Source organism: Gekko japonicus, unplaced genomic scaffold (genome assembly GCF_001447785.1).
Source record: "Gekko japonicus isolate JY-2015 unplaced genomic scaffold, Gekko_japonicus_V1.1 scaffold25, whole genome shotgun sequence".
NCBI lineage: Eukaryota > Metazoa > Chordata > Lepidosauria > Squamata > Gekkonidae > Gekko > Gekko japonicus.
This window is the reverse complement of record NW_015171502.1, coordinates 1,949,175-1,962,490: the sequence shown is the minus strand read 5'-3', so window position 1 is coordinate 1,962,490 and position 13,316 is coordinate 1,949,175. Positions and strand designations below refer to the sequence as shown.

Here is a 13,316-nt window from a genome sequence, read left to right as displayed (position 1 = left end):
AGGAGGAGGAGGAGGAGGAGGAGGAGGAGATTGGATTTATACCCCGCCCTTCACTACCCAAAGGTGTCTCAGAGCGGCTTACAAACTCCTTTCCCTTCCTCTCCCCACAACAGACACCCTGTGAGGTGGGTGGGGCTGAGAGAACTCTAAATGAGGAGGAGGAGGAGGAGGAGGAGGAGGAGGAGGAGGAGGAGGAGATTGGATTTATACCCCGCCCTTCACTACCCAAAGGTGTCTCAGAGCGGCTTACAAACTCCTTTCCCTTCCTCTCCCCACAACAGACACCCTGTGAGGTGGGTGGGGCTGAGAGAACTCTAACACAAACTGCTCTTTTTCAAGGACAGCTGTACCAGAGCTTGTGACTGACCCAAGGTCACATCAGCAGGTGCAAGTGGAGGAATGGGGAATCAAACCTGGTTCTCCCAGATTAGAGTCCAGGCACTTAACCACTACACCATGTGGAATTCACCTGGATAAACATCTGGAACAGAGGTCCATCAGCAGCTATGAGCCACAAGGTACAGATGGAATACTCTGTCTGGGGCAGTGATGCTCTGTACTCTTGATGCTTGGGGGGCCACAGTGGGAGGGCTTCTGGGGCTCTGGCCCTGCTAGTGGACTTCCATACGGCACCTGGGTTTTGGCCACTGTGCAACACAAAGTGTGGGACTGGATGGGCCATTGGCCTGATCCAACATGGCTCCTCTAACATTTCTTATATTCAATCCAACCTCATATTGCAAACTCCGACGGGCAGGGCTTTCCAGGTTTACGGGTAAGAAAGCCCTTCCTCTCACACCCAGAGATTCATGAATTGGAGATGCCGGAATCTGAACCCAAGACCTCCTGCACCCAACAGAGGGGTTTGATTACTAAGCTGCGGACCCTTCCCAGCAGATGAAGGCAAACCTTTGATCCGCACAGCCAGTACTGTTTACTCTGACTGGTGGCAGGCATCCAAAGTCTTGAGCGAAGGTCTTTCCCAGACCTTCTGTCAGAGATGTTTTAATTGGAGATGCCAGGGCAGAGGCCCACGAATGGCAGCAGCACCTCATAGCCAGCCATGGTTTACAGTTGCCAGTGAGCTTTGCCTCTCTCACTTCTTGTTTGGCAAACACAGAGCACTGCAGAGAACCAGGGGTCATTTCCTGCAGGAGTGCACAGGAGCGGAGCTCTGGCAGTAAAGAGCCCAGGGGGTGGGCACATGCAACAAGCCCCAACCCCTGCTCCCAGCAGCCCTCAGTCACAGCCGGAAGCAGCCCTCAGGTAAGCTGCAGAGCCCCCCCCCGCCCCCCCAGTCCAAAACAGTCCAGTGGCACCTTTAAGACCACGTTTTATTCAGGTACAAGCTCTCCCTCCTCTGTGAGGGCAGATCTGCGTGCCCCCCCCCCCCCAATAGCTAGCAATCCAAAACAGTCCAAGGGAGCCTGAGCGGTGGGTGTTGCCTTCTGTCACACTTGTGGTGATGTCAGGGGGTGTGGTGTATGCAAATAAGTTATGTTAATGAGTTATGCTAATGAGCTCCTGCACCTCTTTTTCTACGAAATGACCCCTGCAGAGAACCAACCAACAGAGGTTGGATCGATACCCACCGCAAGAATTTTGACAGAAGAAGCACAAAAAATGGGGGGGCGGGTAACGCATGTGTTTCTCTAGCGAGACATTCCGCGTTTCGAACCCAAGACACTTACGCAGTACCTCAAGCTCAAGAGGCCATCTGGTACCATTTTGAAGGATGCACTCTGTGTGTCTCCATCTTGTCAGTGGCTGATTGTTGGGTTTTTTACTTTAAAAAAAAAGCTGTCAACTCCTTTAGCAAAACACAGCCGCGCGTTCCCCGCAGGTCGCCAGAATTGAAATTTCTAGTTGCCATTGGTGATCAGTTGGTGGGGCTTTGCGCCAGAGAACCTGAAGAGCCAGAGAGCTTCCACAGGCAAAGCATGTGCTTTCTACCATAATCTGGGCAAGGGAAACCGCCTTCTGTGGAGGCAGACAACTGGTCTGTCGAGCTCCGTCCCGAATCACCGAGCGGCGGCGGCTTTTCAAGTACCCAGTCAAAATTGCTTGCTCCTTCAGATCCTTTATCTGGAAGATGTCAGGGACTTAAACAGGGAGTTTTGGCATGCAGGGAAAACGAGACAGGCTCTACAAATCAGCTACGCTCCCTCCCCGATATAATACAGGCGCAGGCATACAAAGCTGCTTTACAAAGAGTCAGATCGTTGGCCCATAAAGCTCACTATCACGCGCTCCTGTGAGGTGGGTGATTTAAAAAAGGTACTTCAGAAAGTAAGAGTCCTGCTGGATTAGACCACAGGTCCATCTAATTTGGACTTTTGGTCTAATCCAGTTTGAACTAGGCCCAAGGGGACAGAGTGGCGTAGCATCCAGAGTGACACACTAGGGTCTGGGAGACCCAGGTTCGAAGCCCCCGTTTCTTCCACGGGAGCTTGCCGGGTGGCCTTGGGCCAGCCAGACACTTTCAGGCTAACCCGCCTCAAAGGCTCGTTGTGGGGATAAAATGGAGGAGACGAGAATGATGTGAGGCGCTTTGGGTCTCCACTGAGGAGAAATGTGGGGTATAAATAAATAATAATAATAACAATCTGAAGCTGTCCCCAACTGCAGGTAACCAGATGGCTGCAGAAGACCTACAAGCTGGGCCCAGAAGACTCTTCCTGTTTTGGATTTATTTATTTAGTTCAGTTTCATTCTCCCCTTCCTCCAAGAAACAAGGCCGCAGGACATGGATCTCCCCCTCCTCCATTTTATCCTCACAGCAACCCAGTCAGTAGATTAGGATGAAAGAGAGGTTGCCCAGTAAGATTTCAGCCCAGGCCTAATCATAAGAAAATCAGAAGAACCCTGCTGGATCAGACCAGTGAGGGTCCATGTAGTCAGCTTTCTGTCTCACAAGGTAGCCAACCAGTTCCTCTGGAGGGCCAACAACAGGGCAGAGAGGCCGAGGCCTTCCCCTCATAAGAACATCAGAAGAGCCCTGCTGGGTCAGACCAGTGAGGGTCCATCTATCCCAGCATCCTGCCTCACACAGTGTCCTCAACCAGTTCCTCTGGAGGGCCAACAACAGGGCAGAGAGGCCAAGGCCTTCCCCTCATAAGAACATCAGAAGAGCCCTGCTGGGTCAGACCAGTGAGGGTCCATCTAGTCCAGCATCCTGCCTCACGCACACAGTGGCCTCAACCAGTTCCTCTGGACGACCAACAACAGGGCATGGAGGCGGAGGCCTTCCCCTCATAAGAACCTGAGAAGAGCCCTGCTGGGTCAGACCAGTGAGGGTCCATCTAGTCCAGCATCCCATCTCACACAGTGGCCAATCCGTTCCTCTGGAGGGCCAACAATATGGCATAGAGGCCTATTGTCAGGTGGCACTGAGATTCAGAGTTGACTGCTTCTGGATGTGGACTTTCCCTTTAGTTACCATGCCTAGTGGCTAGTGATGGACCTCTTCTCCATGAACAAGCACTCCAAGTCCAGCACAGGAACCATTATAACCACGTTGACTCTCAGCAGCCACACTCTGAACATGGAGATTCCAATCGGCTACCATGGCTAATAGCCATCGATGAACCTACCCTCCACTGAATTTCTCTAATCCCCCCTGTGTCCCTGAGTTCCACAAGTTAATCGTGGTGGTAGAAGTCCCTCTCTTTCACCCTGTCCTGCATCTAGCGCCGATCGACTCCACCGCATGTCCCACAAGCCTTTCACAAGCCCCACTAGTAGAACTCCTTTTAACAGGGGACATTTACCCGGGACCTTGTGCGTGTAAAACAGATGTTCTACCACTGACCTCACCGAACTTCCTGTCCCTTTGGGTTGGCGGCTGCGGGAGACTTTAGATGTTGCTGCTTTGGCACAGAGTGCCACCAAGCCAAAGTTCTCGCTCGTGGTGGGAGCCAGTGTGGTGTACTGGTTAAGAGCGTCAGCCTAGGGTCTGGGAGACCTGGGTTCAAATTCCCACTTGTGCCATGGAAGTTAACTGGGTGACTTTGGGCCAGCCAGTCACACCTTGCGGGAGAACAATGTAAGCCATTTTTGGGTTCCCACCAGGGACAAAGGTGGGGTACAAATGAATTAAATAAAGTTTGTGAGGAGCATAAGATTCGAATTGAGCAGATTCCCGAGCTCTAGGGGAAACCAAATTGCAAACCCTTCCATGAGTGGGGGGAATAACACAGAGAATGGCTTCTTTCAAAGTAACACCCTCCCCCCCTGGTTTGGAAACCCTACCAGCCTCTAAGACCCTGACACGGCATAAGCAAGCGCCTTCCCCGAACACCTGAATCAGCTCATCTGTTGAATCGTTTCGCATCAAAAGAGCGCGTTCACGAGGGACACATAACAATTCCTTGTGTGGTTCTTGCACATCCGCAGCAGAGGCACTCCAAGTCACATTGTCCGTGGCCAGATCTGAAAGGTTCCAAAACCCCTTTATTAAAACTGCCCCCTTCTGGAGCGTCCCCTCCGGGGGCCCCCCCCCCCCCCCCCCGAGTTTGAGACAGGCCGGGCCTCAACATTCCTGGCTTGTTCGCAGAGACAGATGAGGCACAGGTAAGGCTCTGGCCTAGTCCTCGGTTGGATATCTAACCTGTGTCCCTACTGCTTCAGACAAACATTCCTACACATTCAAATGCACCCCACAACGAGACAACTAGCCTCTCAGGGCAGAAGGCAAGGCTAGAACTCTCTTTGCCGACGTACGCAAGGAACGTTTTTGGTATGGAGGAGCATACCGTCATGTCAGCCCCCACTTACAGCATCGAACGGCACAATCCGGAGAGTCCAATGTTCCCTCTAAGCTGTGGAGTCTTGCGAGCAAAAATTCTACTTTGTGAGCTGCCGGCATTAAAGTTGTGAGCAAGCGATTGGGCTGCTGCATCAATTAGTTTGCTCCGGAGCCCCATCCTTCCTGAGCTAAGACAAAAATCTGTGAGCTGGAGGCTAAAAAACTGTGAGCTCGCTCACACCGACTCAGCTTAGAGGGAACACTGCCGGAGACAGGCTTGTCGTACTAGTAAAAATTAGACGTTAAGTGTGCACGCAGTAGAATGAGAAAGAGAATGTCATCTCGTTCCCGTCTCCAACCAGTATTTATTTCACTTATTTTCACGTACAGTCCGCCAGTCATCATTCAGGTGAACAACAGCCACTTACTTCTGTCATTGCGCATCATGGTACAGAGAAGCGGCATGCACAGAGCTTTCTGAGCTTTGCAAATTAGTCGACACAAGTTACTAGTCCTCAGCCTTCTATTTGAGCATTCTGAAACAGAGACGCCTTGGGACACGGAATAAGGTGGCCAGCCTCCGTCCCCCGCTATTACAATTGATCTCCAGACAACCAAGATAAGTTCCCCGGGAGAAAATGGCTGCTTGGGAGGGTGGACTCTATGGCACTGCGCCCCACTGAGGTCCCTTGTCCTCCCCAAATCCCACCCTCCCCAGGCTCCATCCCCCCAAACCAGGTATTTCCCAACCCCATGCTCCCAACCCTAATGTGAATGCACCTCGTCATCAGTCGCTGAGAAGAAGAAGAAAATGGAGGAGGAGGAGGAGGAGGAGGAGGAGATTGGATTTATACCCCGCCCTTCACTACCCAAAGGATTCTCAGAGCGGCTTACAAACTCCTTTCCCTTCCCCTCCCCACGACAGACACCCTGTGAGGTAGGTGGGACTGAGAGAGCTCTCTCGAAAACCGCCCTTGAGAGAACAGCTCTGAGAGAACTTGTGACTGACTCAAGGTCGCACTAGCAGCTGCAATGTGGAGGAGTGGGGAATCAAACCGGGCTCTCCCAGATTAGAGTCCACGCTCTTAACCATGACAACAAATGGTCTCTGGCACCACGACGCCCAGGAACACATCCCTCCCGATCTTAAGCAGCGCCCACAAACTCACATCTACCCAAAAGATCCCAAGGCATGCAGTTGCCAGAACACATTACAAAACTTTTAACAGGGAGGTGCCATCCGCCCAGGCCTGAATCTTATCTAAATCATCAACCCGACAAACAAATAAACAGAGCTGTTTAGCTTTGCTGGGGGGGGGGGTAGGTGGGTATTTATAACAGTCATATTCCGCCCCGGCTCCAAGGGGCCACATGCAGCCGGCATGGGGGTTTCCCCAGTCTGCCAAATAAGCCTTCCACACTTCCTTATGTGCTAGGTCCGGCTATGTAAACGTAGGTCTGTAATTGGTAACAACCAGGAAGAAATAAGTGCCCTCTCTGACCATCTGCCATAGAGGACGTGAACATTCAGGAAGCGGACAATCGGGAAGGAAATAGGAGCCTGCGATTAACCTGCCTCCCAGGGATAAAAACGGGGTGAGGTCGCTATCAAAGGTCAACCAAGCAAACGGCACAAGGATTTGAACCCAGGCCTCCAGAGCCCGCCCCTCCAGATGCTACAACATGCCAGCTCGAATTATATATATCTGTATCTAGGTCTCTCTCTCTCTTATATATATGTTGCCGTCAAGTCACCGCTGATTTATGGTGACCCCATAGGGTTTTTCAAGGCAAGAACCATGCAGAGGCGGTTTGCATTGCCTGCCTCTGCATAGCATCCCCAGTATCCCTTGGTGGTCTCCCATCCAAGCACGAACCGGGGCCGACCCTGCTTAGCTTCCGAGATCGGATGAGACTGGCCTAGCCTGGGCCAACCAGGTCAGCGCAAAAGACATACAGAGCCTGTGGTCAGACGGAGCATTAGCCACGCTACAGAGACGGAAGATAGGCGGATTTTCTGGGCGCGATCAAACTGCAACATCCGGGAAGCGTAGAGCTCCTGTGGCTAACCAAGGCTTCCTGCCGAAGATGTGCCGTAAAAAACGAGTACCTCCAAGGTACTAGTTTCCAGAAACTGCGGGGCAAGGGCGGGCGTCTGATCACGTTTCCGGTGGTAGCTCGTGGCATCCGGTGCCTGCCCATGTTCCGTCGCGAAAAGGTTTTTTTTCCCCAAGTCTCCACAGGATGCGCACAAGCACCCAACGGCGCATGCGCACACTTGGCTTAAAAAAAACCACAACCCACGCCGCGCCGCTTCTTTGCCGCGCCGCAGGATTGATGTATGATTGGCACCTCCCCCCGGACCACGGGACGTCGGCGGGACGTTTGATCCAGCGGCCGCACGGTAGTTCGCTCCAGGGCAAACAGCCACGCCTCCCCCCCACGATATCCGGTCCATGTGACCAAGGCCTGAGGTGGTTTGCCCTTGCCTGCCTCTGCATCGCAACCCTGGACTTCCTTGGTGGTCTCCCATCCAAGAACTAACCAGGGCCGACCCTGCTTAGCTTCCGAGATCTGATGCAATCAGACTATCCTGGGCTATCCAGGACGGGGCCAAACGCCACGCAAGCCGTGAAATCCCCCATATCAGATAATTACACACAGGTTGCACATTCATTAAAAAAAACACCCCTCTGGGTAGGAATTTCGCAACACGTGAACCACCCCTATTTCTTCTCCAACCCATCCATGGGGCTAGATCCCGAAAGGACGAAGCCGGCTGCTAGGAGATACTCCTTCCAACCTTGTTATGAGGTCTTGCTTATCTCTCCTGCGCTCTCTCTCGCTCTCTCTTTAATTATGTGGGATAGGAATTTAATGTCCCTTAATGCAAGGTCTTTTGTTCGCCCGTCGCTTCTCCGTGGAGAAAGAGCTTTCAGCCTCTCCTTGGAGGGGAGCGGGCTTGAGAGATGGGAGGAAGACCCCCTGCCCGGTCGCCCTCTCTCCACCCCCAAAAGTCACCAGCAGTTCCATTCCTCATCAGCAACCCACTCACATCTGTCCTTGTCCAGAAAGATGCGCACACTAGTGTGACACGAGGGAAAGGGACTCACACCCTAGGAGCGGAAAAAGAGAACCGCTGCAGGGTGGAGACGGGAGACGCACAAACACACACACTGTGCTCTCCTCAGAGCAGGCAAGACAGATCGAGGGGACTGAGAGAGAACAGAAGGAGGCAGGCTCCGGGCCGTCAAGTCTCCGGGAGGGGTGAAGCCTGAAGGGGAAAGGTCAAGGGTCAGAGCTAGAACCAGGCCTCAATATTCAGGGGCAAAACCGCATCCCAGCTTCAACCCCCGGCATCTCCAGTTAAAAGGACCAGGCAGGAGGTGATGGGAAAGATCTCTGCCCGAAACCCTGGAGAGATTCGACCAGTCAGAGTAGGGAGTGTGGCTCAGTGATAGAGCAAATTTAGAGTCCAGTGGCACCTTTAAGACCAACACAGTTTTATTCTAAGTATTTTGTTGGCCTTAAAGGTGCCACTGGACTCTAAATTTGCTCTACTGCTTCAGATCAACACGGATGACCACCTGGATCTATCTTCTGTGATAGACCCTCTGTCTTGCATGCAGGAGGTCCCAGGTTCGGTCTCCGGCATCTCCAGTTAAGGGCCAGGTGGTTAGTGATGTGAAAGACCTCATCCCGAGACCCTGGAGAGCAGCTACCAGTTTGAGTTGGGGCTGTGTGGCTCAGTGGAGCAGCCTCTGCCCTGTACACGGAAGGTCGCAGGTTCGATCCCCGGCACCTCCAGTTCAAAGGACCAGGCAGTAGGTGATGGGAAAGATCTCTGCCTGAAACCTTGGAGAGCTTCTATCTCAGTCTCCCATTAAAGCAGGGGTGTCGAACTCATTTGTTATGAAGGCTGGATCTGACATAAATGAGACCTTGTCGGGCCGGGCCATGTGTGTCATAAAATGTAATGCCAGGTAGCAGAGACATAAACTTTATAAAGGACACAAACATAAAGGGTTTTTTTTTACTTGAAATAAAAACAACCTTAAAACATCAGCACTCTTGCAATATTTTGTTTATTTAACAGTGCCTGATAACTGACACCTCTTGCTCTGAATTACTGCCTCAAAAAGTCTGTGCTGTTGCAATCTTGAGTATGCTGTTCAGGTGTGTATCCGTAAGCTGCAAACCTACAATGACGCGGCAGCAGCAGAACTGGAAGAAGCAGAAGACAGCCAGTTCCACTGCGAGCCTGATAGAAGCCCTCCGGGGGCCTGATTCGGCCCCCGGGCAGCACATTTGACACCCCAACAGTAAAGGATCTCAGATATCAGACATCTGTGGTCCCAGACTCCTTCGTAAACTGCTTTGCATTCAGAAAGACCACAGATCTGGGGATCTCCAGAAGGCCGGCTGGGTTATTGGCACCATCAAAACTGAGCTTGGTCGGTCTGCCTTGAGACAAGGCAACTTCCTATATCAATCCCAGGCTGCGGGTGACCCAGGCACCAAAACATTTGGCACCTAAGGATTCTGAGCATTTGGGAACCCCGCACAGGACTGGCCACCAGTTTAAACGGTGGCCTGCAGAAACGGGAAAATCCTTTCTTAAGCCCTTGGGGGTTTTGCAGAGAGCACAGACACCTCTGCGGATGGTTGAAAAGACCCAATGAGAAAAGGGGGCCGGGAGATGAAACAGATATGACTGTAGCAGGACGGGTGGATTCCCAACATCACCCTTTGTCTCTCGTTGCTCTTTGGGAGACTGAGAGCATGGGAGATACGGCACAGTCCTGGAGGAATGGGGAGAGGCGATGCAGCAGGAGAGAAAGGTGAAAGCAGGGCAGGGGTCATTTCCTGCAGAAGCGCACGGGAGCGGAGCTCCGGCAGTAAAGAGCGCAGGGGGCGGGCACATGCAAGAAGCCCCGCCCCCTGCTCCCAGCAGCCCTCAGTCAGAGCAAGAAGCAGCCAGATAAGTTGCAGAGCTCCCCACGCCCCCCCCCCGTCCAAAACAGTCCAGTGGCACCTTTAAGACCAAGTTTTATTCAGGTACAAGCTCTCCCTCCTCTGCGAGGACAGATCTGCACGTTCCCCCCCCCCTGCCATAGCTAGCAATCCAAAACAGTCCGGTGGAGCCTGAGCGGTGGGTGTTGCCTTCTGACACACTTCTGGTGATGTCAGGGGGTGTGGCCTATGCAAATGAATTATGCTAATGAGCTCCTGCACCTCTTTTTCTACAAAATGAGCCCTGAAGCAGGGCACCCCCCCAAAAAAAAAAAAAAACCCAACACCATGGGGCAGAAGCACCCTCCATGCCAGCACACGTGTGAACGAGGAAAGAGAATATTCACAAGGACAAATTAGCCTTCCATGGGAAGAGGTTCTTGGGTATCTCTAACATGTTTTCAAAGAACTGGAAAGGAGTCGGCTCTCTGGAGAAGGACGGACAGAGAAGGGACTGGGAAGGGGCAGCTGCCCTTAAGCCTGGTCCCCCAAAGCAGGGTGACAACATACCCAGGGCCCAGCCCAAGCAGTGCCACCAGAAGCAAACAGGTCTCAGGAGTCACTGAACTCCACAGGGATGGGGGAGGGAAGGCGTCTCGTGGAGGCTTGTTTACGGCTTGTGTAACACCCGGTGACCAGGCCTACGAGGACCAATTCCACCGATAATTTATCCCCAAAATCCCGGCGCATGGGTATGCGCGGCTGCGATCGAGCCAGCACTGCCGCACTGCCTCGCCATAAATATCCCCGACGCGCCGGCAACATGGCTCTGCGGCAGACACCCCCCCGCCACGCCGTTTCAGCTCGCCACAAAGACCTGGCCCCTCAAGGTGGGCCTGCCAAGGGGGGGAGGGAGAAGAGAAACCAAGCAGAAGCCCTCCAAAGTCAAGGGGGCCGTGGGGAGCGTCTCCCCACAACCTGGAAGAAGCAACAGTTGAACGTCCAAGGTGGGAGGCCGGAGGAAAAGTAGGCACCCGCGGAGGCAACGGTGTTCGGCTGTTCGGCGCGGAGGTTCCACCGAATCTTTGCCAAGCCAGGCTTTTCCCCAAACCAGGCCCATTCTCTCCACCATCGCCAAGGAGGCCCCAATGCATTGTGGGTCCGACTCTGCAGAGAAACTCTACCTGCGCCTTTTATGCGGCTCCCTAGCAACCGGCTTCCCCGGCACCCCCCTTTCCCCCCCAAACCACCTCTCTCACACGACACCGCAGAAAAGTCAGGTCCGGGGGGAGAAAGCTTGTTTGGCCACAGGAAGGAAGGAAAGGGCGGGCGGGGTGGTCTCCGCCAAGGGCCCCGCGCCGGCCGTTCTGCCATTGTGCAGCGCCCGCCAGCACCCGATTCAGAGGCGCAATTTATGAGGCCCGGGCTTCCGCCTCAAAAGACATTCTCAAAGGCGACGGTGCTCCCTCGGCACACAAAAGGGAGGCAAGCGAGGGCGTGAGACCCAGACGCAGAAGGACAGACGGACACACCGGGGAAGGGGGGGACGGCGAGGATTTACAGACAGGGCACGCACAGCCAGACGCGCAACCTCCCCTGCCTGATCCGTCCCTCCCCACTTCGGTTCGCAGCCAAGACTTGGAGGAAACGGGGGTCCCGCGCATGAGGAGACGCAAAGGCTACCGAAAGTGTATGTGGGGGGGGGAGCCCTTTGGGTGGCCCAGGAAGCGGCCCACTGCCGGCCCAGCACCCACCCAGGCCCAAACCACATCCCCCCCCCCGTTTCAGCTCTGGGCGCATCACTGCCCTCTCTCCACCACCACCACCCCGGCCTCTCCCTGGCTTGGCAGCCATGCCCCCCTTCGTGGCTCCACCCCACCCCACCAGCCGAGCATTAGGGATGCAGCGCAGGCCCCGTTAACTCCCCCATTGATCTAGCTCCCCGTGGCTCTCCACGGCGGCCATGACAATTTCCAGATTATTACTTTAAAACCCCCATTGATTTTTTCCCTCCCCCCCCCCGTTGTTGTTAAAAGCACAACCGTAACCAGCGATGCCGCGATTCCAACCCCAACCCCACCTCTTCTGGCGGCAGGCCAAGACTACCCCGAGAACCTGTGGCAAGGGGCATGTCGCAGCCACGGGAGGGGGTTCGCCCTGGAGCATCCATGCGCCACCCTGAGGGATGCACAGGGGGCGGTGGTGGTCAACACTGGAGGCTGGTGTGAGGGAAGGAAGAGGGAGAAAGTGGAAGGAAATTGCCCCGTGGGGACCCCTCGCTGTAGGCAGGAGGGGGGGCTTCCCAAAGAAAGGGGAGCCCCGTTTTGGTCGTCTACCCCACTCACACGCAGAAAACCTCCAGCAGTTTCATTTAAACGCCTCCCACCAAACAAGGCCCACCCGGTGTCCAAACAGACTCCCCTTTGCCAAGCACATAGCAAGGAACAAAACAGGGGACACAAATTGGTATGCGCCCTCCCGTTTGGGGGGAAAAAAACCCCATCCAGCCCACGGAAGAAGCTCCAACTGCGGGCTTGACTCATATTAAGCAGGGCGCCGGTGCCAGATTTCCTCTCCGGAGCCTGCCTGTTTACAGGGAACCAAATATCAGCGGCACCAGGCCAAATCCCCCGAAACCACTTTTTGGCGGAGGGAGAAGTGGGGTGGCGGTGGCTGGGACTTCGGAGGAATGTCCCTCACCCCTTCCCAACGGGCATCTTTGCCTTCCAGTTTCCAAACACGCCGACACATGGAGGGGGCGCCTCTGGCGCCTCTGTGTTGGGGGGGGGGGGGGGGGGGAAAAGGGCACCATTGGGAGGAGGGGTGGCTTTTGACAACTCCGGTCCCCCCAAACCACCAGGAAGCCCCAGGTCGGCCTTTTCGCAAAGGGGCTCCAGAGGGCACCTGGGACTGGCACCCAGGCAATGTTCCCTCTAAGCTGTGGAGTCTTGTGAGCAAAAATTCTACTTTGTGAGCTACCGGCATTAAAGTTGTGAGCGGGTGATTTGGCTACTGCATAAATCAGTTTGCTCTGGAGCCCCATCCTTCCTGAGCTAAGACAAAAATGTGCGAGCCAGAGGCTACAAAACTGTGAGCTAGCTCACACTAACTCAGCTTAGAGGGAACACTGCACCCAGGCCGCGGGCATGGCACGCCTGCCTCCGGCTCCCCGCCGCCTCTGTCCTCGGGGAAGCGAGAAGAGCAGGCACCGGCTGGTTTTTCCCCACCCACCCAGCCTGGCCGGCGCGATCCAAAAGGGACCCGTTCTCCCCCTGGCGCCGGGCCAGGCCGCGCGGGAAGCAACACCCCCCAGTGCCAGCCTCCCTTCTCAACACGCCCCCCCCCTCCGCCGCCGCCGCCAAGGAGCCCAAACCTCGCCCTGGTCCCCGAGGAGGCCCGGCGCTGCCCGGGCACGTGCCACCCAGGGCTCCGGGGACTGAGGGTGGGCGCCCGGGGAGAGGCGCACTCCGGCACCTCCATCGCCCGCCGCCGCCGCCGCCGCCACCCACTCCCCTCCCCTCCCCGCGTCGGTGCGTGTGCCAGTCTGGCAGCCCACCCCAGCCACGCAAATATAGGTCATGCCACAAAAGAACGACACCCCCCCCCCCGCGGTCGG

The 13,316-nt window shown here is 54.9% G+C and overlaps 1 protein-coding gene across 1 annotated transcript in view; it reads right to left on the bottom strand.

The window, feature by feature from the left end:
* The window catches only part of EFNA3 (ephrin-A3), a 93,978-nt gene extending 80,798 nt beyond the window's left edge, over positions 1–13,180 (bottom strand). Inside the window, exon 1 of the mRNA XM_015419107.1 lies at positions 13,074–13,180. Coding sequence (XP_015274593.1) covers positions 13,074–13,180 — 107 coding nt within the window. The remainder of the gene's footprint in view (positions 1–13,073) is intronic.
* Positions 13,181–13,316: the final 136 nt, after the last annotated feature.